The 25709-nt window shown below is 41.3% G+C and overlaps 7 protein-coding genes across 9 annotated transcripts; 4 read left to right on the forward strand and 3 right to left on the reverse strand.

The window, feature by feature from the left end:
* The first annotated feature begins 345 nt into the window (after positions 1-345).
* LOC124348921 (inositol-pentakisphosphate 2-kinase-like) lies at positions 346-14901 on the forward strand. 2 transcript variants are annotated; one of them, XM_046799323.1, is made up of 11 exons: positions 346-639; positions 11360-11507; positions 11823-11842; positions 11932-12045; positions 12112-12247; positions 12313-12587; positions 12905-12963; positions 13084-13156; positions 13315-13409; positions 13494-14039; positions 14159-14901. In XM_046799323.1, exons 1-11 carry the CDS (start codon positions 496-498, stop codon positions 14403-14405), a joined length of 1857 nt encoding a protein of 618 aa, XP_046655279.1. In that variant the 5' UTR covers positions 346-495; the 3' UTR covers positions 14406-14901. The 2 variants fall into 2 exon arrangements, with proteins under 2 accessions (XP_046655279.1, XP_046655278.1); XM_046799322.1 differs by having other exon boundaries at positions 347-639; positions 11357-11507.
* Positions 4736-9544, forward strand: LOC124349075 (protein BTG2-like). Its single transcript, XM_046799578.1, has 2 exons — positions 4736-5072; positions 5271-9544. The coding sequence occupies exon 2, from the start codon at positions 5537-5539 to the stop codon at positions 6179-6181; it is 645 nt and encodes a 214-aa protein (XP_046655534.1). The 5' UTR covers positions 4736-5072; positions 5271-5536; the 3' UTR covers positions 6182-9544.
* Positions 14902-15044: 143 nt separating the features above from the next.
* On the reverse strand, positions 15045-17697 carry LOC124348904. The gene is made up of 4 exons (XM_046799299.1): positions 17455-17697; positions 17112-17383; positions 16923-17018; positions 15045-16793 (listed from the first exon to the last, which is right to left on the reverse strand). Exons 1-4 carry the CDS (start codon positions 17633-17635, stop codon positions 15372-15374), a joined length of 1971 nt encoding a protein of 656 aa, XP_046655255.1. The 5' UTR covers positions 17636-17697; the 3' UTR covers positions 15045-15371.
* Positions 17698-17728: 31 nt separating this feature from the next.
* Positions 17729-18555, forward strand: LOC124349132 (transcription initiation factor IIA subunit 2-like). Its single transcript, XM_046799649.1, has 4 exons — positions 17729-17996; positions 18084-18188; positions 18256-18385; positions 18447-18555. The coding sequence occupies exons 1-4, from the start codon at positions 17925-17927 to the stop codon at positions 18470-18472; spliced, it is 333 nt and encodes a 110-aa protein (XP_046655605.1). The 5' UTR covers positions 17729-17924; the 3' UTR covers positions 18473-18555.
* A 362-nt stretch (positions 18556-18917) lies between these two features.
* Positions 18918-22107, reverse strand: LOC124348882 (muskelin-like). Of its 2 annotated transcripts, XM_046799257.1 has the most exons (9): positions 21933-22107; positions 21769-21838; positions 21567-21709; positions 21173-21503; positions 20927-21115; positions 20209-20854; positions 19892-20135; positions 19714-19834; positions 18918-19640 (listed from the first exon to the last, which is right to left on the reverse strand). In XM_046799257.1, the coding sequence occupies exons 1-9, from the start codon at positions 22013-22015 to the stop codon at positions 19188-19190; spliced, it is 2280 nt and encodes a 759-aa protein (XP_046655213.1). In that variant the 5' UTR covers positions 22016-22107; the 3' UTR covers positions 18918-19187. The 2 variants fall into 2 exon arrangements, with proteins under 2 accessions (XP_046655213.1, XP_046655212.1); XM_046799256.1 differs by having other exon boundaries at positions 19714-20135.
* A 111-nt stretch (positions 22108-22218) lies between these two features.
* On the forward strand, positions 22219-23897 carry LOC124349008. The gene is made up of 2 exons (XM_046799469.1): positions 22219-22393; positions 22532-23897. Exons 1-2 carry the CDS (start codon positions 22372-22374, stop codon positions 23770-23772), a joined length of 1263 nt encoding a protein of 420 aa, XP_046655425.1. The 5' UTR covers positions 22219-22371; the 3' UTR covers positions 23773-23897.
* Positions 23807-25634, reverse strand: LOC124349022 (NSFL1 cofactor p47-like). The gene is made up of 9 exons (XM_046799502.1): positions 25403-25634; positions 25229-25341; positions 24985-25164; positions 24819-24925; positions 24618-24759; positions 24434-24539; positions 24214-24372; positions 24072-24154; positions 23807-24015 (listed from the first exon to the last, which is right to left on the reverse strand). Exons 1-9 carry the CDS (start codon positions 25502-25504, stop codon positions 23883-23885), a joined length of 1125 nt encoding a protein of 374 aa, XP_046655458.1. The 5' UTR covers positions 25505-25634; the 3' UTR covers positions 23807-23882.
* Between the last annotated feature and the right edge of the window lie 75 nt (positions 25635-25709).

Below are 25709 nucleotides of genomic sequence, written 5' to 3' on the forward strand. Positions count from 1 at the left end.
TGACACTTATTAATTTGTTACATCAAATTTTAATTAGTCTCATTTCTATTTTTTTTCGTGATTAATCGTAACAATTGAAATTAAGCATTTCTACATCTTGGTCTACCATGTAGATGGCGTTTGCATTGTGAAAGATCGAATTAACCGATTAACCGGTGTCAGTGTCACGTTACCAAAACAAAATCCGGTTATATCTGCTGCACTTATTTAAAAATTTATAATCACAAGATTTAATGAATTTGGAATTGTTATCATAAAATTGTAGTGCTTCATTTGTTGGAAATTGAAAGATAAATGGCTTAAATGCTGAAGGTTGCACAACCCCATCGTTGGCGTTCTCAACTGTCGTCTGCTGGGAGAACATATTCTCCCGCCGAGTAGACGAGTGGCTGCGTGTAGTGCATGTGTGTCGGTGTTGAAGGTGCTTTGAACAATTGTTTCCCGCTAAGAAATTGATTTCACATTTGAAGATCAGTGCTATGGCCATTTGATTATATGATTCGTAAAATTTGCGAATTCTCTCTGTCACTTAACGATGTGCATCGTCCAGATTGGGCCAGCACCACGATGCCGGCAGACCTGGTGGATGTCAGTGTTTTATCGCAAGATGGTCGCCTCCGATTAGGTTCCTCCAGCTCGGTAAGTCAAAAAGCTCTCCTCCTCCTTTTTTCTATTCGTTTTATGATCGCCTTAGTCGTTTAAGCCTCTTTTAAACGAAAGGATGTCTAATCATTCCTTATCGATTTTCACGTCATGTTGTGTGTTGATGATTGCTCCCTAGAGGGGACGTCGTTAGGGCCGGTTTGTGTGCGCCAGTACGATGCTGCCACCTAGCGGTGATTATTGAAACTCGTTTCCGCCATTTTGGTTTGTCCTTGAAAGGACCTTTTCCCCAACTGCGAAACTGCGCACATTCCGAAAATGGGAAAAAGTTGAGAGTAAAAAAAAAACAAAAAAATGCGCACACCTTTCGACCACACAACACGCGCATTCGCATAAACATTGTGATGGTAATTCTTTAATTTCTTTTTGTTTTTCCTCTGGGGTAACTCGTTTTTGTTGTACCCAGAACACCAGAGGTCGTTTGTGGGTTTTCAGTCCCCCCCCCCTCCCTCAACTAAACTTCTAAAAATATTTCCGGGAGTTGTTGTTCCATTATGGATCACCAGGGAGTTGATATTTTTCTGAAGGTGATTATTTCAGCAACGTGACTTGTTGTGTTATTCTCTCACGGCCAAATTTTCGTCGTCTTCCCCTTTCCTTCCATGACAAAAAATGATTTTGTTGTGAATTCAGCCCGCGGAAAGGAGAATTCAATGTTAAAACGGGGAAATGAATTCATCCGTTCTACTTTGGGTCGTTATTTTCGTCATTGGCACGTGGATTGTATATATTTCTTCTTCTCTTAAACAAATGACGTCCGATTTTAAATGGGAAGCCAAGCCCAGAAAAAATCGTGACAAATTCACGTTTCGACATCACGCGGAAGAAGAAGAAGATGCGGTCGGAGTAGGAAAAAAACAAACAAAAACTTTCTCGATACGAAATTCATTTCATTTTGGGCTTCCCAATCAACGTGATTCCATATCAACATTGAATTGGTAAGATGCCTGGGTAGAAAATGACGTCACGGATCTTTTTCGTTTCTTTTGTCGAATCGGTCATATCCTTCCCACAGAACCGCTTAAAAAATTGTTTCTTTCACGAGAAGAAGAATATAATTCCTCCTCGTTTTTATTTTTTCCCAGCCGCTTGTATAGAAATTTTGGACTTTGCTTTATTGTTGTCGAATGTTTTTGTCTGAAAGTTAAGACTCGACCTCCCCTCCCCTAAAAAAAAGATAACGGACGCGATAACTTACAAGTGCGTAATTCTCTCTCGTAAAAAATGAAATAATTTAACTCAAGGCTGTGTCACCATTTAACTGAAACGTGTGACAAGTGCGCAATCCATGCGTGAATCTGTGTTGAACGTGCCTTTTTTAAAAATTCATTTTTCTCTGTTGATCTCATTCACCACTCGTATCGGGTACGTATCGGCCATCTGGGATTTTCTTTGTTGTTTCCTGGATCTTAAAAAACTGGGTTTAAAGGGTGGCTGATACGAATAAATCCAGGTAGCAACTAACGAAGTAAAACACCTTATAAAGACAAAATCCCCCCCTTTGTGTGTTCTCTTTTTCTTTTAAATGGGCCCTGGTGATCGAATTTACACAAGTCCAAGGGCCCTACCTGCATCGTTCCAGGGTCAGAAAGGAAAATAAAATTCAGGTCGAGCTTTTTTAAAAAATTTTTTTTTTTAAAGTGGAAAGAAAAGTTTCTCGGTAAAAAGAAGAAGACGACAGGATGGACCATTGTGTTTTGGTGGCCCCTAGTGATATTTTCTATAGAAAAATCTAACTTTTGAATATGAAATTTGAAGAATAGCAGAGGGGCGAAAATTGTATGGGGGGGAGAAACCAGCTGTGTGTGTATACGGTTTCCCCCATCTGTGTGTGAGGGGGGACTACACACACAATCAGCTGTTTTTCTTTTTTATTATTATTTAAAGAGCTACAGGCGGTTTTTCTCTTCTTTGTTTTCGTCCTCTACAGCTTGTCCTCTAACCACTCGGTTCTCTCCGATGCCAAATCTGGTCCCTTGCCACATCGGGACCATAGCAGCAGCACCGGTGTCCCTCTCTCGTCTAACAAGTTCCTTTGTGTGCGTGCTGTGTGTGTTGGGAGAACCAAGCAAATCAGCTGATTTTTTTTTTTCTCCCGTAGCCTGAATCGTAGACGGCGTTGTATTATTTTTGTTGTTGTTATTTGAGTCTCCTACTACCTTCCATTGAAATATTTGCGCAATAATTTCCTTGGGAGTTACGTCAAAAGACTAAAAGAGAACTTTCTCTCCGTCTCGAAACTCTTGAGCATTTCTTTTGGGGGGGAATATATAAAAGAAATTGTGTTGAACTTTTTTCTTTGTTGTCGACTTGTTGTGGAATAAATAGAGAGAACTGGAATAGTAGCAGCACCACCAAGTGACTCTGGCTTAATGATATTCAGCCTAAAAATCATTTGTTTATTTTCTAAACCCCAATAGAAAAAAAGATGGCACTCACGACGTGATAGCCAAAATGAACGAGAAAACGAGTTTTTCTTAATATTTTTGGTGGCGTCAAGCCATTGACGTCGATTAATCGACTTTCTTCTCTCATTTGTGTAAACTTTCTCGTTTTTCATCTGATGGTAAATGATGAGCCGAGCGAGAAGAAAAAGGCCAACGCTTTCCAGCTAGTCGATTGACTTTTCCCACCTTTATCGCGTCTAATTTATTTTTTGGGCAATTTGATGGCGATATTTTTTACGCTTGTTTACAACTTTCATTTTCGTCGCCACTGTTTTTCCGGTGGTTTTTTTTACTTTTTTTATTCGCACGGTGACATTTTCCAACGGGTAATGTAGTTTTGGACATCTGCTGCTTCCCCCATTAAACACAAAGAAACTTTTGGTTGTTTTTTAGCCGTCAGGGGGCTCTCTCTCTCAAAATGCTTCACAGCTGTTTTCACCCTCCGCGCTTCTTTGTGTCCTGTTAAATCCCAATCCCAGGGACTCCAATCTACTTAACTTGTTTTTTCTTTTTTTAAATTTATGTGGGGGTATCGTATCGTATGTCTGTGAAGAACAAGTTGTTTGGAAGGATATATATCATACTTGCAACAACAACATAAAAACCGGATATACCAGTCGAGAGAAATTGATGCCACACACAAAAAACAAATTTTCACAATCTCGACATGTTTTTTTTGTTTTTTTTTCCAAATGATATTCGATCGACCGGAGGAGTTCTCTTATTCATTTCGTCCAAATGTGATAAGATTACTAGCTATTCTACGGTTCCGTGTGTACCAAAATTGTGAAAGAAACGAAACTGGAAACGGGTAGAAAATAATCTCGTCGACGGTTGACTTTCGCCTTTTCTGGTCTCGAGCGAATTCGAACGGCAATGAACAAAAGAAAAATATCAACGACAAAATTGTTGTTTGTTTTTCTTTCTTTCCTGCTGGATGCGGTTGGCGGTCAATGATTATTCATTCACCAACACACACGTACGGACGTTTGTGCGGTGTGTGGAAACGCGTCATCGGAACTGACGTCAATCCCGCACGGCGTCGTCTCGTTACGACGGAGGTGCGCGCGCATCGTTTCATCAATCAATTTGCACACCGCTCCTCTCTCTCTCTCGCCAAAATCCTGAAAGAAAGAGCCCCCCCCCCCCAAAAAAAAAATCACGAAATGAATCGTATGATGGGGGGCCGCCACCAATTTTGGTCCGAAATGGCGTTTTTGAAAAAAAAAGCGTCGTCGTCTTAGATTATACGTCGAAAAGATTCTCAGCTGGTCCCGAGGACAAATGAAGGTGACTGTTTTATATTTATTTTCTCTCGGCTTTAGCTAGTTTTTCTATTTTTTTTTATTTTTTTTTAAATACGTAGTAGGAGGCGCCCCCAAAATAAAGTACGAAGCGAAAGAGAAGAAGAAGTGACAAGGATGATGATGATAATGATAATCATTCACCATCCGCCCCAACGACGCACTGCCAAATCCGGTCCTTCTAACCCCCCCTCCGTTTGCTTTTTCTTTTTGGTGCGAGAGTTGCTACGAGCTCGGCCATTGGTCGGATCCGAGGTCTGATGGGCGGAGCTACCGTGACGTCACAGGCGTGGGTTGCCGAGACAAAGGACTCGACTGCGCAGGTCCCTCCTTCCCTGGGCTCGTCGGCCCAGGGTATATACCCCCGAGTGTAGGAGCGGAAAGCGTCTCAGTTGCCGACGAACTTCCATCTCGCCGTCGTCGTTACTAAAATAACGAACTACGCCAAAAACAAAACAGTTTTTTGTTTGCCTTCTGCTCTTCTGTACAACAACGCACACACCAAACAAAGGGATTTCTCTCTCTTCTTCATCCTAGTTTTCACTGGTTCCTCACACAACAACACAAAACCGTGGATTTAAAACCTGTTTTGGTTTCGTTCTCAATCATTCAAGTAGTCAACTTGTTTCCTGCAATTTTCCTCGTTTGCGAAAAAACGGTAATTTTTAATTTTTCGATTCGGTTTTCTCCTTTGTGTGTTGGTCCGTCCGCCATTTTGGATTTTGAACCGAAATGGGCCAACTCTGCAAGACGGATTTATTTTAGTTACTTTAAATCAATTATTTGACATGATTTTTGATTCGATGCCTTTTTTTTTCTCCTTTCTTGGTCGTGCCATTGTGTGTGAACTGCGCAGTGGAGAGAACTAAAAGCACCAGCTTTCTCTCACGGCCGCCATCTTGTCGAGCAGCCGCCATCTTGATCACGTCCTCACACAGACCCCATTGTTGAGTATTCTCTCTCTCTCTCTCTCTCATTCTCTGACGCCACAGCACACACACATCTTTTCTTTGATTGTTTGGATGCTCATCATCTCGGCCAAGACGAAGAAGACGATCACCACCACCACCATTCCGCCCTCGCGAATTTGAAACAATTTCAGAAAAGAAGAATCAAAGGAAAATGCGCGTCGAAGTGACCTCAGCAGCCAATTTTCTCGTCAGACTTCTTCGTCTGAACAAGGAATCGGCCATCGTATCCGACCAACAGCTGGAAGTCTTCCGGGCTGCCTTGATCGAGACGTTGAGGATACGCTACCAGGAGCACTGGTTTCCGGAGAAGCCTTGCAGAGGCAGCGGCTACCGCTGCATCCGCATCAACGGCAAAATGGATCCGGTCCTGGCCCAAGCTGGCGTCCTGGTCGGATTGCCTGGCCAATTTCTGCACAGAATCTTCCCATCGGAATTGACGATGTGGATCGATCCGCGTGAAGTGTCGTACCGCATTGGAGAGAACGGGTCCATCTGCGTCCTCTACGACGAGCGGGAAGTGGAGGAATCGATGAGGCAGGAGCGGAATAACGTCATGGGATCCAACAAAGCAGGAGGAGGCCATTCATCGGCTTCGTCGACTCCCAACTCGTCCAATTCGCCGTCACCATCGCTGGGTGGATCCGAGTCGTCGTCTCCTTCTTCCATGGATTCCAGTAGTGGTGGTGGAGATCCATCGGCCGGCTGCCGAGAATCTGTCCGTTCCGAAATGGAGTTTATGATGGATGCCCGCAATATCCTGGCCTTCGAGCATCTCGCTTCCTACGTTTCTAGTTAGACGGTTTGCGCCATCACCCCGCCGACCCATCATCCATCCACACTGAACGACAACGGACTTTATTCTTTTCAATTGGGATTTTTTCCGATCCCATCCATCCAACACACACACACACACACATCAAACCCAGCTGAAAACAACACTTTGGACCTTGCTGTTCTTATCAAATATTTTTTTTTTGTTTCAACATTGCACGAGATTCAATATTGACGGGGGCTTTTTTAACAAAAACAAAATGGGGGGAATAAAGAAAAATGGGGGGATCAAGAATGGAACAGCCACCCAATTTTTGCGTGATGGAATTTTTATTTTTATTCTTTTTTTTTGGTGACTTCACACATCGATTTAACGTTTCCTTCATCATCACACATGGGGAAAAAAGATTTTTTTTTTTCAATTTAAAAAATTTCAAACGGGAGGGGAAATGTGTCCCCCACCACCTGCTGCTTGTGCCGCTCTGAAGAAGATGGAGGAGCGGTGTGTTGTGTTAAACCCGTACTGTGATCTCAACAAAGCCATTGCCAACCGTGCATCCCACCACCACCCCATTTGGAAGAGATGAGCTAAAAAGACAAAGAATCAAGACACACTGAAGAAGAAGAAACAAGTTCCCATTCATAACAGTTGAATCCTCCTCCTCCTCCTCACACAAGAAAAACGTCGATGATATATGACATACTCGATTTATATCTCTCTTTTTATGTGTCTCCCCCCCGTGTTCGGAAACAAACAAACCCTCCCCCATCTTTATATATATAAATACGTGTGTATAATCTTATATATCATAATTGTCGAATACCCCCACCACCCGCCCCTACAAAAACATTTTTGTCGCTCGGTTAACGAATCAAGTTATTTTTTCTTTTTTTAAAAATTTCAAGGAGAAATGGTAGTCGATTTTTTCGAAAAGATTCAAAAACAAAACACACAAAAGTCTCTTCAATTCAATCCCTTAATTATCTCAGCTGAATTATCGTATTTGTGATTTCCCCCCCAAAACTATCTTCTAATTGGTGTTGAACGCAAGACGGACGGATGGCAGCTTTACAATCACCACTCAATTTCGAGGTTCCCCACACCCTCCCCCCCCCTTTTCAAATGATGTACACAAAATAAAGATTTCAATCCATTGATTTTTAATTTTTCGAATTTCGGGGACCAAAATTGAAAAAAAAGTTGAATTGAAACCAAACAAGCACACGGTGAAGAAGAAAAACAAACAAATGCAACCCCCCCACAATTTTTCATTCCAACCTGACCTGTTGATCGCCATCCGCCCATGAGCGATATGAAAAATTCCGGCCTTAACAATTATTCTAAAAAACTGAAGAGAAAAAGTACAAATTTCAAATATGACGAAAGATTTTTTTTTTTTTTTGTAAAACGAAAACAAAACAAACAAAAAAATGGATCAGTATATTTTTTTGCTTGAAGTGTTTTTTTAATTATTATTCATTTTTGATTGGCCGGGGTTTTTAAATATTTGTTAAATGGAAGCGCGATGTGTTTTTTTCATGGGTCCGGCTTCGGGATATTTATCTCAGGATTTCTCTGGATTGAATGACCACCTCCCCTCTCTTCTCATTCGATCATCCCCTTCTCATCCCTTGAAATTGATTGTGTGTGTGATCCCGTTGATATTTCATTTATTGTGCAATATCTTCCTTTCTATTAAAAAAGAAACAAATCGTCCAATCATCTATACTTCCTCCTACCAAATTTTGGCGACATTGTAAAGCTGCTCTTTTGTGAAGCCCCAACTGTGTACTTATAAAAGGAGAGGATCGTACAAATCCCGTTTCCCCTCCCCCCCTCCCGAAAAATACGGATGCGATAATTGAGCTCAGATTTATTTGAAAAAAAAAAATTTATATTTGTCGTAGTCCCGCCCACCCTCTCTCAACAAAAAATCCGGTCAAATCATTTTTTGAAGCGTGAAAATATCTGCTGGCTGATGTATTCTCTTCCACCTACCCCTTACCTACACCTACCCCTTAATATTTTTTAATTTTTATTTGAGCGTGAGTGTGTTGTATAGATAATTATGGCGGGGGTCTGTTTGTTTTCCTGGGGATAGAAACAAGAGAAAGAAAAATTTTTTTTATTTTTATTTTTTTTCGGCGTGAGTGTGCGAAAGAAAAAACCATCCAGAATAGGAGATGATGACGGGACAAGTAAATTTTTAATTTTATTTTTTAAAAAGAAAATGGGTCTCGCTACGGGTCTTGAGAGGAAAAGAAATTCTTTGTTTTTCTTCCACATCTCTTTTCGAGTGTAAAAAAAAAAATGGTTTTTTTTTGTGTTCTTCGTGTAAAATTAACTATGGGTGCGTGATGATTGCGAGCTACTTTGCATTTGATTGGTTGACAGACGAGAAAAAACTAAAATATCCAACGCCATTCATTTTTTGCCTTGCCGTTTCCTGTACAAAAAGCGACAATTCTCCCAATTTCAATGGCATTGTGGACATTTTAATTTTTTTAAATTAAAACAGAAAAACACATTTTTGATTTAAAAATAAAAGTACGCCAAAACCCAGTCAATTTGAGCAAATAGAGAAGAAAACAACTTTTTTTGTCTGTAGAATTTTTAAAAAACAACAACCACACGGGGAAAGAAACAACAACAAATTGTTTTGAAGTGCCCTCCATTCTCTCCAGTGCGCCATTTCTCCTCCCCTATCGTGATTTTTTTTATTTTTTTTTTCAATTCAAATTTGTGTTGTGGAAAAAATTGAGTTCGGCCTGTGATGTTGTAAAATTCTCTCCCGCGAACGCCCCCCATCCCCCCTCTACGAAAAAGCTAAAAAAAGACAAGAAAAACTATCTCGTATGTGATTTGAGACAAAAATCGGTATTGACTCTCCTCGTCTCTCGGCACTTGATTTTGTTTGATCGACAAGTCTCTTTTTTTTCTCTTTTAATTTTTCTTCTATTTTAAAAATTTTTTCTCCCTTTTTTTCTTTCAATTTTCACGTTTTTGATAATAATTATGATGTAGTGTTTTCTCCTCCCCCTTCTATTTTTAGAACCCCTCGCCGTTTGGTTTTGCGTGCAATTTTGAAGAGAAGTGAAAGAAGAAGAATTTTTAAAAAATGTGATTCGATTCGTGTCATTTTTGCAAAAAAACAAAACAAAAAAGATGGAAATTTTTCCTATTTTTTTCTTTCGAAATTGTCGACACACGGAAATTCTCACGGTGTGTGGTGCATGCTTTTTTCGTTCAAATATATCGTACCCTCTTTTTTAATTACTATATTTGGCAAAGAAATCCCCCCCTATTTCTCTTTACTTTCTTCAAGTCTTTTTTTTTTTTTTTTTCAATTAAAAAATTAAATGTCCATGTAAACTACTTGGAAACGAAGAAGAAGATGATGACAAAATGGGAATATAAAAAAGGGCGACCGAAAAACATTCTCCCGGCTCGACGATAACGAAAATTGTTGATTGATTCTATTTTGTCTCCCCCCTTCTCTCTGCAACAACAAATATGTGCGCTCTTACGTGTGTATGTGTGTGTACAGAGGTATTTTTGTTCACCGTCAAAAAAAGGAAAAAACAAAAAAATGTGTACACCCTTTTATTATAATGGAAGCAAAAAAAAAAAAAGAGACTTGTTTTTTGTATAGTAATAATAAAAAAAAACCTTCATCGCATCGCAAACATTTTGTGACTCTTTTATTTGATTTGATTGTATTTACCGTTTCTATTATTAGTTGGATGGCGAATTTTTTTGAGGGAATCGGAAAAAAAAGAACCTTGTTCCCGAAATTCGTTCAATCGTCATTTTTTTCGGCCGTGCTTGGGTGCATGCCCAGATTGTTGTTCAAGTCATGCCCTGACCCGCTTCATCATGGAATCTATTTTCTCTCTCTCTCCAAAGCTAGAGAGAGAGAGATTTTTCCACTGTTGGTGTTATTTTTTCGTGTTTGGCTGTTGCTGGGGGGACACGCACTTTCGAATTCGTGAGTTCGGCGTCCGATCGTTCACCAAAGAGAAAAAGAGAAATAAAAAAGGTTCTCTCTCTCTCTCTCCTGCGATGAACTCTAACGGCCCCGTTCTTATTTCTTTTCTTTCATTCTACCGGATTTTATTTGATTTTTCAATGGGTCGTTATGCCCGGCCTCTGATCATCGCAGCGTGTAATAATGGCAATCCTAATAATGAAACGGGTTCGGCTATCCCATTTTAAAACAACAAGTAAACGGGCCAATGTCCAATTGGATATTGGAACAGTAGGGGTTCACCTTAAAGAAAAAAGGTGATGATGCGAAATTATTTCGTTTCAAACCAAAATGAGAAGAGAGATAATGTATTATTTCTCAAGTTTCGCCAGTCCTCGACCGGGAGGTGAAAGATGATCGTTGAGCTTAAAAAGAGAAAAGAGAACCAGCACCACCTTAGTATATAGTAGTATAGTTGTGTGTGTGTGTGTGTGTGTAGAAGGCCGGGAGTGCAATGGACGTTAAGTAGGTGAAGAACCCGAGTGAAAGAGACTCCCAAACTTCTTTTTGTGTGTGCAATGTGTATTTTTATTTTTATAGATGCAAGCAGCAGACAACGCCCCGCCGTTGCTGCCTGTTGTGTAAAGCGACACTCGGCTGTGTAATAAAGTCAGAACCCGCATATTATTGGATTGGTTTAGATACTGCCATACTAGCCATTTTTAGTTCTTTTGTAATCAGAGAGACACACACACACGGGGGGGGGGCAAAATGTGGAAGTAAGTGGCCCATTTCACATTTTGTTAGCTCTCATTTTTTGTTTCGGTTTTTTTTTAATGATTTCTCGTTGAACGTGAACGAGTTGTCGGTGACATCATTTTCCTGTGAAATAAAATAAAAACTGAAAAATCTGATCCGTTTGGGTGACTCATTTTCTTTGGTTCGCTGACGAATCACACACACAACGACAAAAGGACAAAGTGAATGTCGATGATAAAAAAATGACGTGAAAGGCTTTTTTTGTTTTGTTTTGGTTTTTTTGACGTTTTCCGGTGAAAGTCCTCCCGGCAAATTTCGTTCTCTCTGCGTTGAATAAATTTTATTCGCTCTCTCTTCAAGTTCTTTTTGTTTGTTTTTTTCATGTTGTTGCTTTGTTTATCCTATTTTAAAGACACAAATAAAGTTCAATTGAAAATGTTGTTATTGTGTCCATCTACTCTGACATTTAATAGCAGCAGCAGCAGCCGAGTGTGACTGAGCCAACGGTCGTCGTCGGGACGACTAGCGACGCCGGTAACCAAACGACCCGTTCGTGCCACTGTCCTCAATGGACATTGAAACGTCCCCGCCATTGGGTCTACCGAGGAGAGGGCAACGCTTCCAGTAAATATAATTTTTCTTTTCTTCTATTTTCAAGAAATTTATTAAAATCAATAAGAAACAATGAAACAGCAGAATTTTTCTGTTTGAGCAAGACATTTGTCATTGTGTATAATCCCTCCCAGCTATTGTCTAGTTGGTTGAGTGGAGGGGAATGGTGTCGGTCCTTGATCCTCTTTTATTTTTTCTCGAGCCCAAACAAACAGTTGTTGTGCTTCTCTGGAAAATAAGAAAAGATTGATAATAATAATCGGCTTATCATTTTCTATTGTTTTCTATTTTTTTTTTTGTTTCACCCACACACCGAAAAATCTCCAGTCGTCTTGGCCCTGCCTCAGGTACACGCAAACTCATTAAAAACAAATACTGCCGAGTAGTAGTACACACCGTTCATTCATCTCTATTGTTGTTGTTGTTGTTGTTATAGGAGAAGAAGATTGTCAAGTTGGCTAAAATTGATTACAAGCTACGCCGGATGGATTCCGACAATCAGTTTGTAGCCCAGGAGGTCAACGGAGGCATTCGAACAATCGACGAAACGGTTAGATCTACTCGAAATCCCCTGTAATCTTCATTTTAGATTAAATTTTTCCCCTTCAAATTTTAGTTGGAGCGACTCTTTTTCAGTCAAAAAATACTCGGGTCGTTGCTGGGCGACGGACTGGTCCGTCCCTGCCAAGTTTGCCATGTAGATTTAGAAGAAATTGAAGAGGTGGATCATCTCATTGACGTCTTCCGTCCAGGTATCAAACCAACGAAATTGTTTCCCTAGCTCCAATTTCATCTCATCCGATCATTTTCCCCGAAGCTCACCGAAAGCACAAACGGTTAGCTCCCGTCTGCCACGTGATTGTTTGCCCGGATTGCACACTTTTGCCTCCTGCCATGTCGACAGCCACCGAGCAACAGCAGTTGCTGTCGCTTCCAGTCACCTGCAACAACAACCAGGCTGCAGCAGCAACAACAACAGTTGAGCGTCAGTCTGCAGAGCCGCCAGTGTTTTGCGTCGAACTCAAACCGAAACAAGGTTTCCTCAGCCAGGGTCATCAACATTGCCCTTTTTGCCTCAACCAATTCCTCAAGGTATATTATAAGTAATACTGGGGCTTGGAAAAAGAAAGAAACAACATTGGCGTTGTTGTTGTTGCTGTAGGTACCGTTTTCTCTCCCAACGCAACACCAAATACGGTACTTTTTCTCTCCTTCTCTCTCTCTTTCTTTTTTGGGTTATGACTCTTTGGTCGTCTTGTGTGTGTCGTGCTCGACGCCATCAACACGGGAAATGATAATAAAATAGTTGTACGCCGATTGTTGTACTTTTTTTTTAAATTTTCTTTTGTCGGTTATTCCGTTGTTTTCTTCTCTTCCAATTTGATTAATTTCAACTTTTATTCTCGTAGAGGAAACACGGAAAGATCCAGTTGCTCAGCCAGTACTGTCCTCTCGATCTATTTTCAGGGTAAGAAATAATCATTGTCATAAATGATGCTGTTGTTGTTGTTGGGTGGCCCCCTTTTTCCACCCGCCATTATTTATGCGACGAAATAATATCAGAATTGAAAAAAATGTTCCTATTCAGATCTCGGTTGAGAATGCTGAAAGCCATTGTGGCGCTGACGCGAACGCCGCAAAACAACCTGCGAATCTTCCAGGTAGTAGTACTACATAAAGCTTCCACTCAAATCAAGCTAAAAGAAATTGGTGCCAGTGCCAGTGCCAGCCAGTGGCCCGTTCTCTTTTTGAATATCCAAGTGTGATGCTGAGACTGCCCGGTTAAAATATTGTAATTTTATTCCGTTGATTATCACAGGATGGGAATCTGGTGTTTGCCGAGGAATGCCAAAACAACTTGCTGCCCGTTTTGCAGCAGTGGTTCCAGCTTGACGACACCAGCGATCGCACACTGTCAGTTTGGCTCCGACTTTATTTTTTAAAATAAAATATTCGAGGCTAAATTAAAGATGTCATTTTTCTTTATCTGATAAAAAGGCCTTTGAAACATTTCTGCACTTTGGTGATGGAAGCGCTGACGATGGAAATCTGCGACGGCCCCACCGATCAATCTGTCCAGGGCGTCCATTGTCCAGCATTGGAGGAATCGGAATTGGAAGATTGGAACGCGCTGATGAGAGAAGAAAGGGGCGACCATTCACTGCCTTGTCTGCCGCCCGTTGTTGTTACCACGCCCGAGTGCAATGATTCGTGGCTGCTGGGCAGCAGCAACACTCGGCTTCCGTCACGGTCCGTCCTCTGCCGATTGCTGCGAGTTCAATCGCTGGGCGACGTGGACTTTGAGCGGCTCTACGACGCCTACGACGCCCTGGTCGCTCGCTTCCGTGACGGTTCCGTCCCGTACGAAACGATGCGCTGGACGCATCCGCACACGGGCACGGCCGACTGGCTCCTCAGCCAAGAGAAAACCAGCGACCAGACGATGGATGACGTCCGTCTAGTTCAACGCTACCGCATCTCGTCGACGACTCGCGATTGCTCCATCATGATCGCCTTCCAGCGTCGACTGGATCCATCAGCCAAGTACGTTGCCCATTTTTTGATTTGTCTGCGACCTCCTTCTCCTCTTAATTTATTTATTTAAAAAATCCAAATGAGTTTTTCTTCATTTCGTTAAAAAATTGATCATTTGATTCACGCAGGAGAGCCACGAGTGGAGCAGCAGCAGCAGCAGGCGAGGAGTTGCCGGTTGTGCGTGACCTTTCAGGTCATGTGTACAAGTGTCACGCGTCGGTCGTCGACTTGGACCCGAAGCCAGTGACTTGCGTGGAAAAGCACCGCCGGCGAAACCTCGCCATGAACGAAGCTTTTTGGCTCAGCAACAGCGACGGCTCCTCCCACTCGTCTTCCGTCAATCGATTACCACCACCGCCGCCGCCAAAAGTTTGAAAATTGTTCCTTTTATACGAATTCATTATTCATCAGATTTATTCAAGTCGAAAACTAGTCAACGAATCGACCGTTTTCCTTTTTTTCTCTTTTTGTGTTTTGCTTCGGCACCTTGGAGTTTGATCGCGGCGCACTGGTGCCAAACTCTCCCGAGTGTCAGTTGTATCGTCGGGGGCCTTTCAACCCTTTCGTTTAATATGCAATACGAGGAGATTGGCTTCTCTATTTTCACGTCCTCTTTTTTGGCTTTCACGTCCGCCATTGATCAATTTCAACATTGAATTACCTATCCGTTTTGCGCCTTCTCTTCTTCTACCCGAGTTATTATCCACCGTTTCATCAACATTTTTATTTATTTTTCCTTTAGTTCTCCTGTTCCATTTCAGGGTTTTCAACACTTTTCTGTTTCTCTCTCTCCCCTTTTGAATTTGTTGGTGGTGAATGTCTGCGGTTCATTGTCCCTATTTCTTTTTGGTTGTGCCCAACATTTAATAGGGGAAAAAAATATTACAAAAAAGAAAACCGTAAAAACGGAATTATCGCTACCTTTTTTTTTTCTTCATTGCCCTAAAGGAACCACACTCACTGTAGAAATTTCCTTTTCTATTAACTGGACGACGAGTATTATTATTATTATTACCAACAGATGGCCGCTAACGAAAAAGGCTGCCGGGGCCAAACGGTTCTTTTTTTGTTGTTTTTGTAATACAATTTCTAATATTACATATACAAATTCAATGAATGTAATATTCCTCCTATTCTTCTCAAGAGTTTATGCGTCATCAGTCAGGGACAATCGGAGGTAAGTTTATCTTTGGAACTGGGCTGTATCTCCTCCACCGACACAATACGTGGGTTGGATTGGATTTCTATTATTATCAAAATGTCAACTGGTTTTTCGTGACTGAAATCCAATTTTGCAGATGCAGCAGCAGCTGGAGCAAGGACGGATGTCGCATAGCAGTTTTAGCGAGCGGATGGAGATGGGAATTCGGAAGCAAAGACGAGGACGGATGAAATGAGGATTTCCATCGATTGAATCGAATCTTTGGCGCAGTCTGCCAGTTCTATCCAACGGTTGTTGGCGGATGCTCTGGCGAAATGATCTGCCCAGCGAGTCACGATCCGTTTCATCCGGCGTACGGTTGGCGGATCGTTGACAATCACTTGGCCTCCAAAGCTCACGGCTATGGGAAAGAGCAAGGAAAGTTGGACGGCCGCTATGAATAGGTGCATGTAACTGTCCATCCGGGCATGAGTGGATCGCTGTCGGGAGTGTAATGACGACAAAGTACCGGGTCCATTTCTTTGGTTGTAATGAGACGTCAGCCGTTGGCAACCTAATACGATCTGGCTCATCATTTTACGTAGCCAGGTGGCCGATAACTGGCCCGCATGGATGACGACAATGTCGTCCATTCGTCGGCCGTTTTCTTCTTTTAACTGATTTATTAACAGCTGATTAACCGCAGGCGACCAGTTACGCAGCCAGTTGCTCACCAGCGGGCGCCATTCTGCCGGCCAAGCGGACAAATCAACGTCGACCGATGGGCATGGAGCGAGCAGACAGCCGAGCCAGCCCTCAATGGCTTCAATTGTTTCGACGAGTTGTCCATGAAATAGAGCTGCCGGACTGAAATGTGATGAATAATGAGGAATGACTACAGAGGAAGGACGTCCGGGCAGCCACAAAATGGCGGTTGATAGAGCCAGCAAGTGAGTGGATAGCTGGGCGTCAATGTCCCACAAGCGACACTCACCGTGACTAAACCGATCGCGAACTCGCGGTCCTTCCAGTTGGACGAATACATCCAGCAAAGCGGAATAGAGTCCGTTGCCCAGAAATTCGGCTATTCGAGGCTTCACGTCGTTTGATTCCCCACCGCATTCCAGGATGACGTCCAGAGTCGTGTAGTGAACGACTGATTCAGCAGTCAGGGCTCGGGCTGGGCACCCGTTGACGGCGCAGTAAATCAATCGGAGCGTGTGCTCTATTTCGGGTATCATCAGCGCACAACAACGACCATAACGGCCCTTCTGATGGTGCCTAATGGCACGGAGCCAAATGGCCTTGCGGCTGCCGGGCAGGGCTGGCGTTTCTGAAACGGCTTCCACCAACATCTCTTCGTTGTCGGCCATAAATTGCGACCATTTTGGCCACTTGTGCTGATGTCGCTCGAAAGTAGCCCAACGTCTAGGGATGATTTCATCGACGGTTTCTATCGATCGGCAGTCATCCAAATGTCGACCTATGGCGGCGCAGACGAACAGCAAGACGGAAGCGTAGCCGTGGGTGTCCCAGTCGAGGAAACCGACGAAGCCGTGCCATATCAGGTTTCTCAAATTAAGCGACAGAGGACTGCCAAGCAACAGCTGTAAAAGGATTACCTACATTTTACATGTACACAGACGAAAAAGAAGAGCCAATGGCACAAGAGTGTTATTTTGTTATTTTAGATACTGTTGTTGACCTTGAGCGACTCTTTATATTTATTTATTTTTGATTGCATTACTTACTTGGGATGTGCCCAGTAACAAGAGCAATTCTGGCGAGGCCAGCAGATCTCGAAGCAAAGATGGGACCTTCTTCTTTCGATCCCCGTGTAAGAATAGCTGGATTCATATAGAACAAGAATTATGTTTTGTAATTCAAACTAGAAACACAAAGAGATTTGGTAATATAAATAAGAAAGAAAGACTATCTACATTGCCAAGAGCCCTCTCAAGTGCAGCAGTTGTGAGCAGGAGGCATTCGTGGGAGTTGAGAGCCACTTCCTCTTTCCTGGTCAGCAAATCAAAACATAGATCGACTGTCTGGGGCTGGTGCATCCATGCACACAGCTTGATAAGGCCTTGCAACTCTTCTTCAGAAATGACCTTCATTTTCATTTTTACATTGGCAAAAAAAGGTTCAGTATCCTTAATGTGTTGAATGTACCATTCTGCACTACGTTGAGTTGGATGATGTAAGTAACCATCTGGAGAAATACAAGACATGGTCCTGCTTCAGTTATCTTGAATAAATATCATTAAGCAGCAGTTCAGATACCATCACTTAGTAAGGAGGAAGAGAGTCTAGAAATATCCAGCAAATCATCTGTAGCAATTTCTAGACTGATGCTAGTTGTTGTTGCAATGCCTTTTTTTAGAACAAGGTCTTGAACATTCTTGGATAAATACGTGGTCGTATTCTCGGCGATTTCACACCACTTGCTAATGACCTCGTCCATTTTTTCACATCACAAATGGGGTACTATATTATTTAATCAATTTAAAAAATATCAAAAAGAATTTATTTTTATTTTGAAAATGAGCGGAAAGCAGACGTTTGAAAGCAGACGAACTTTGCAACAGTCTTCTATTCGTTTCGTCTTACAGCACGCAGCATCTTTACGTTGATACGAAACGATTTACAAGTTTTAATCTACTTAAAGGAAATTTTCCATTGTTGAAATCCCTTGGTGGATGAGTTGTGGATAATAAGGGCAAGAATTTGTTGTATCGAGGTAATTCGAAGTCATGGCTTATCAACTGTATCGAAACACGACCCTAGGCAACACGTTGCAAGAAACATTGGATGAGCTTATTCAAGTAATTATAATTCTGATTGCCACGTCGTTAATGTAATCATTTTATTACGTGCCTCTTAATGACAAACTCTTTTTACTTCCTTCCTAGTTTGGACAAATCACTCCACAATTAGCCCTCAAAGTTCTTGTTCATTTTGATCGTACAATGAACAACTCTTTGGCTCAGAAAGTAAAAAATAGGCTGACATTCAAGGTATACATCTGGCTTTCAAGCATTTTTCGACTGCTTTATTCATATTTTTTTCTGTTGTTTAATTTAGGCAGGAAAACTTAATACATACAGGTTTTGTGACAATGTTTGGACATTCCTGCTAAGTGATGTTGAATTTCGTGATGTCTCTGAACTTTGCAAAGGAGAGACTGTCAAAATTGTGGCGTGTGATGGGAAAGGTATGAATTAAATATATCTGCAGTGTGCCTTTGTAATTTTACAATCAATTTTTATATACAGCTGTCCCGCCAACCAAGGATGATTAATATTTCCCAAAACTTCATATCATTTCTGTGTTTATGTATTTGCTGGCTCAAGCAAAAATAATAAAATCAGGTTTTTTAAGTTATATTTTCATCAAATTATTGTGCACTACAGTACTTTCCATACATTCCCTCACAGTGGCTAACAAAAAAGTTTTCCTTACATTTTGATCTTAAGTTAAGGCCTGACTAGAAGAACTTTGCTTTATTTATCTTTCAAAATGTTCTGTAATATAGAACCATCCAATTCGCAATGTCACGGAAAGTATCGCCTTGTCTTCATAGCCAATTATTTGGTCGTCTCTACAGTTTACCACTACCAGATTGGAGATCAGCATCTACTTCAAAATCAGTTGAATATCTCAATGATGTAAAGTTAGTATGAATTCCTTATTTTTTCTATTTTTGCTACTGGGGATATTGAATTGGACAATTGGAATCACTCAAGTAATAGGCATTTTGTATAATTTGTACAAACAAAATATCTTCATCAAATCAGATTATCATGTTGAACAATATTCTACACCGTAATCGTAAAATCGCTAGTTATGCAAGCAGCACAAGTCGAATCACGACAAGCATTCAAATAGGAAGGTAAAAAGAGATTTTGCACATGATGTATAGATGAGTGAAGACCTGGGATCTGAACACGTTTCGGGCAAGGGTTATTGAAATGTTAAGCTGCGGTTCCATTTGAGAAGGTATTTGATCTTAATGATCAAGCCTTATCAAACGCGACAAAGTCGGTGAGACTGAATCTCGGTTGAGCCATGTAGTCTGGAAAAAAACGAGCTAATGCGTCGAAAACACTCGATCGAAGTCTATAGGAGCTATTAACTGTCGATTCGGCATCGACTTTGCCGTTTAACAATTCATCTTCTTCCTGTTGTTCCTCGGTGCGGAAGAGAAGATTGGTCAATTGGTGGAATTCGGCCATTTGTTCGTCATTGGTACGATCCACAACAGCTGACAAATTGTTCTGTAGATAAAACATAGCCCGTATAGGATCGGCCTCAGTCAACTCACGAAACTGGCATTTGCGTATCAGAAATTGACAGCGCGTCAGCAATTGGCCTTGACTCGGACGACATAATCGAAGTGACCAAAAATCGTCAAGGCGCATCTTGGGATCGTTAGAACGCCCAGGGTTCCCTCCAAACAAGTAATGGGCCTGTGAAAACAGTCAATTGATGTCTCGCATGAGTAAATGGAAGTTCCAATTGACTGCGACATTTGATACAGACCTTTTTGACATGGTCGTAAACAAGTTGATGGGCAAATCTCGGGCATGGCTCCTCGCCTGGGACTCTATTACTCGTGTCCGACTCCTTCTCACGCGAACTATCGTTTCGATAGACACACGTCCTGCAAACATAATCTTCTAATGACAAAATCCTTTTCAAAACAAGATGAGTATCATACCATTTGTTATCAACAATATTGTAAACCCAGAAGGAGTTTTTGACGTTGTCGTCTCGCTTGTCCTTGTCTTTACTTAGACCAGAAAGGATATAGATCTCGTTGAGCTCATGGTCGATGGTGGCACGTTGCGTGAAACCGGCAGCTGGAATTTGGGCCGGGTCTCTTCGTCTTGTTCCGTCTGTCACAGTCGTCACTTCACCCGTATCCACGTTATAGGTAAAAAAGTCATTCAAATATTCTTTGCCTGTCGTGCGGAGCAAATGTTTTAAATAGTAAAACAGTGTGAACGAGAATTGATAGAGATATTTGAAACGTACTTCGTTGACCCGCAAAGATGAATAACTTGCGTTCGCTCGGATGAAATAACATCGAGTGGCCAATTCGAGACCGCATTTCGATGGGACCTAATCCTGGTGAGCCTGATGGATCGTCTCGTAATAAGCGCCATGTGCTCGTTGGTATGTGATAAGCATAGAGTCCGGAAAACTGAGGTTCTGACAGAAAAGCTCCGGCCATGCCACTACTACTAGCTACTGCCAATCCTCGTTCTTCAGGGTAGCCGGGCGCTGGGCTGAGTATTCTTCCTCCAAAAACGTAAATGGTTCTCTTCTCAGGGTCCAGGCACATTTGATGATCGAATATCAGCTTAGGGCCGCCAACGGCAGCAGTGTCCTCACAAATCAGGTGCCACTTTCTTTGTTCAATGTCATACATGTAAAAGTCACTCTTCAGATTGTTGGTGTGTCGGTGTTGACTGTCAAGGTAGCGCCCCAAACAAAACAGCTGGCGATGATCCTGATCTAGACACATTTTGTGACAAGATCTGGCACTAGGCCCACCTTCTTCTTCAGTATTATTACTCAATAGCGTCCATGAATTACTTGGTACTGAATAAGACCATAAATCATTCAAGTCCTGGACACCATCCCAACCACCAAATAGATATATGGTCTCTGTGTTGGTCTGTCGAGTAAACAAGACATCTGATATTAACGTTCGTTAACTATTTTAAAATTTAGTTTCTATTATAGTTACATCGATGCACATCTGATGGCCGCCTCTCATACCAGGACGATGGCAAGGATCCTCGTCGATACACGGAAGAATTCTTGACCACTCTGGTACATAGTCTTGAGAATGGATGTACGGACCGAATAACCCATTGTCGACGGCTCGATGAAGTAGCTGTTCGGTCGCTTCGTAATCCCCTTTAACCACCATGGCCTACGAAAAGTCAATATTCAACGGAAATCCGAAAGAGAGAAATTTTCTTATGCATACCCAATGCAGTTCACTGAGTAAAGGATCTTCAAGCTGAACTTTGGTTCTTTTCTGCAAACATTCAAATGCCTCAAGACACTGATTTTGCCTGAGATGTTTCAGGCACAATCTTATTGCCTCTCTTTCCCGGTAAGCATTGTACCATTGAATACATGGTTTAACTGCTTCCCAGTCTTGAGTACCCACCAATTCAACATACCAAATGGAAAAATTGAAACTAGGCCCCCATGATTGAACAGGAACAATTTTAACAAAACGACAGGGGAACATTTTCCCTTCAACTAGATGTTTCAGAGAAAATGTTTCTGGTTGGTTGTCATTCTTTAGACCACTGCAAGAAAAATGGTTGGGTTTAGTTGTAAGGGTAAATCATGTACAGTATTTGATTTGATACCTGTTAAGTAACTCAACCAAGTTCTCTGGATGGAGTCCCCCGTATATACAGAACTTTTTAAGGTTGCATACATGAGTCTTTTCATATTTTCCAAAGGTGATGCTTTCAATAAGTGATGCCCTTTCCAATTTTAGAAGTATGAACTAAAAAGAAATATTACCTAAAACATCTGTTCAAATTATATGTTTAAGATTATATATACCTGTGGGGGTATGTTTGAATCGGAAGACCACCTAGATGCCTGATCTGTTGGGAAATCTTTCATGATATTCCTAATTTTAAAAAAATATACAAATAAATAATATTGGTAAACATATTTTAACATGCGCCAGAGTAGCAGTTTCAAGGTCTTTTAATGCAACTTACTCCGGGAAATAGGTAGCGGAAAAACTGGAGCAACTGTCAACCGAATAATTAAGTTTCTTCATTTCAAGTCCAGCTTCTGCCATTGTAAAAATTTGAAAGTGATGTTTTAATTTTCAGTTGGGAAAAATTGAGATTCGTTTTCACAACAAAAAAAGCTCCCAAAGGAATGGTAAGTTCTACTCTGGGAAAAGTGGGAAACATTTGTGGAAAAAAACAATTGAAGGAAGATGAGCGTCGCCAATCAGCTGTAGAGTTTTTGACGTGTGCTGCGCTGCGTTCTTGCGTATGCTGTAGTAGTATAAACTGTTCACCGGAATTTTCTTGTGCTACTCGTGACGTTTTCAAACGTTTATTACCCTAGTTAGATTTGAAGTTGTTAACCGGAATCTGCTTAGATAACTTATCATGACCTAATTAACGCATTAGCTTTTCATTTTTAATGCAAGAAGCACGTTCCTCAGGTAAAAACGGTCATGTTTAGTCTGATATTGTCTGCATTATTTTTGTCAATTAGTTTTAAAGGCACCCCTTGTGTTGAATTTGTTGCCATGTTTGCCATGTCTTGTCAAGTACTTAACTTAGTTTTGATTTTATTTCAGGAGGGAGAATCATGAGGAAATATTACCAACTTATTCTTTTCATCTTATCGGTTGTCAGTTTGGTGTGTTTTGTTATTTACAAACATGAGTACGACAGGCTGAGAAATGTCTTGGAAGTCTTGAATGTTTTCGGCTCAACAGTAACAGATGGTCCCCAAACATATGAACTTCAGGGAATCTGTTCTAATGGATCTGTTAAATTCATTCCTGATTTCTGGCACAAATATTCAGAAGTGCAAGTTTATGCAGCTTTTAAGGTTGCAAATGAAAAAGGATGGAGTTTAAACAGTGTGGCAGTTGTGAAACGAAATTCTTCTTTTTCAATGAAAAACACTGTGTGTGCTTTGATATCTGGAGATGTCAATGATGACAAATTTGAAGGAACTATTGAATGGAAACAAATCGAAACAGATAACGACTACGTGGCATATTCGGTTGTTTGCAATGTTCCAGAAATGATTGGCAATTCTCACCTCTTCTCCCTTTACGACAGTAAATCGTCTTTACAACCGCTTAATGTTCCGCTGCATCTTGGTCCGACGCATCCTAAAGATCACGCAACATCTCTTTGTGTATTATCGAATGATCCCTATTGGCACACAGATGATCTTGCCGATTTCATACATTACTACTCGCTACTTGGAGTCGACAATATCTACCTTTATCATCGAGGGATTGGTGATCAAGTGATCTCATCTTTGCAGGCTTTGGCACGGACACGGACACTCAGCAATGTAACAATTCATCTAACAACGTGGAATCGTCCATCAAGTTCCTCTCTTCTAGTTGATTTCGCTCTGATAAATCACGACTGTTCGTGGAGACATGGAGCAAAGCAAGGATCCTCGATCACTGTGCAATTTGGTCACTTTCTAGCTCTTCCAAAGGGTTTGAGGTTGAAGGAGTTTTTGGCCAAAGCAAGAGGCCACAGCAGTGAGTCAAGTTTTGAAGTCCGAATCCCGCTTCTATCAATTTGCGCCAACTTGTCTGCAACCGAAACTAGTCTTGTAAGGCGTGCAAGAATGATTAACCCGAAAAAGAAAGTAATTAGAACCGGAATTATACGATGGACAGAAGCCCCCAACCATCCAGGCAACCCCGAAACCCTAAAGGTTGACTCTCAAGCGGTTAAATTGCTAATATTTGAGCAATGTCGCACAACAGAAAACGGTAAAACGGAAGATGAAACTGTGCGTACGTTCCGAGCTCTCGCTCAAAATATCCCCCGCTTAACAAATTAATCGGTAATAATCCATATTCCACATTTGGGTTGTATTGATGTTGAAAACAATGTATTATGAACATGCCAATCCGAACGTTGAACATGAATTTACGACAGAAAAATACAAATTCATTTCAGACGTTGCATTATGGTACCTCCAACAAGTGAAGCGTCTTTTAAAGTTACATCATCGTCTTTCAGCTCTTGACTCGGGTAAGTAGTTAACAGAGCAAACGCTTGGACGTTATATTGAGGACGAGCACTGAAAAAATAAAAATAATTAAAAACTGTACGTATTTCCAAATTTGTTTCACTCACGTGGTGATGTATTGTCTGACTTCCCCTACAGTATGTGTGTGGTTAAAACGACCGATCAATCTGGAGCCGTCAGCCAAACGAATCTAAATTTAAAAGTTTTAAATATCAAGTACCAAAGAAAAAAATATGCTCTTTCTAGTACCTGCACATTACTAGCTGGTTCAGACTCAACCAATTTAAGTTCCACAATGGCTTTCTGTTCACACGCCGCTAAATCTGTTGGCGCGACGGCAGAAGCTGCAACATTTTGAGAAACCGACGGGGCTGGATTTCCTAATACTTGTCCTTCACCTCCAAAAGCCTGAATCCAAGTAGGTTTTTAACAACTAACTAACGATCTAACTACTTCTAAAGTATATTACTTGGAAACGCATCTTCTTACTGATGAATTCTTCAGTGCGGTGGTCTTCCATTTGCAAATGCACTTCACGACCGCGAGATTCACGGATCAACTCCATGGGTACTTCTCTAAAAAAATAGACAAATTGTAAGGACATTTTAAAACAATTGTTTTATTCATATTTAAAACGTAGAATGCATAATTACCCGCGTTTGATGTATTCAAGGAAGTCCTTGTTTGCCGGATTTTGGTAGTCTCTCACTGGACCCTCATCTAAACTGAAGCCGGTTTTCCATAATTTTAGCACAACGGTCCTAGGTTGTTCAGGCTGTCGTGCGCCTGGTATGACTATACAAAGGAATTATGCTTGAAGAATGGTGCTGTTATTTCATGGGAAAGATAACTACCTTGTGTATCCTCTTCACTCTGCCCTAGACGATATCCAGTTCCTTTAAATGTTTGATTACCCTTGGTTGAGGTTGAGGCCCCCTTTTCCAAAACTTCTGCTCCATGCCTAGGATTCAGAAAAAGTTAATACATTTTTCTTGTAATAATCTTAAAAAGTAAACCCACTCTCTGGCTGATTTGAACATGTCTCCAATGAGATCTCCAGAAGGCTTTCCCTTGTTACGTGGTGGACCAATGACTTGCTGACCACTTCTCTCAGAACCTCCAACATAAAAAGCTTGGCCCTCTTCATCCGAATCAGAAGAACTATTCATTTCTACAAGTTTATGGACAGCAGCAGCACCCCTATAATTAAATTTTCAAAATTTGGTCTGCACTACAGTATGCGAAAAATCATATTAACTAATACCTTGATGGGGGCTCTGGAAGTTGGTTTGAAGGAACTTCAACAGGTTCATCTTCTCCATCTCCAGCTTGCCTGTCCATAGCTCCATCATTTTCAAAGAAGCTGGCAAGGGCTGTCTGAGAATCAAAGTGATTTATTTATTGAATGCTCATAACTGTTCTTAATCTGTCTTAGTACTTCTAATTGCCAACCGGATGACTCTAGGTAAAAACGAGCTCTTTGTTCATCAATCCCAGTTACTTCCCGGAAATTGGCAACTAATTCGTCGTTCGCTGACATGTTCTAACTAAATGTATTGAGTAATTACACTTGACAGGCAAAACTAGGCAGAATTTCAAGACTAATATATTTTCACCAAACGAAGGACAGAGCTGACGACTCGTCGGATCGGGATTTCGAACAAAAGTCGTAATGTTATTCATGACCGACAGAGCCATCTATACCACCATGGCCTTTATTCACTAGGTGGCTTTTGTTGTTTGTT

Source organism: Daphnia pulicaria, chromosome 7 (assembly GCF_021234035.1).
Source record: "Daphnia pulicaria isolate SC F1-1A chromosome 7, SC_F0-13Bv2, whole genome shotgun sequence".
Lineage (NCBI taxonomy): Eukaryota > Metazoa > Arthropoda > Branchiopoda > Diplostraca > Daphniidae > Daphnia > Daphnia pulicaria.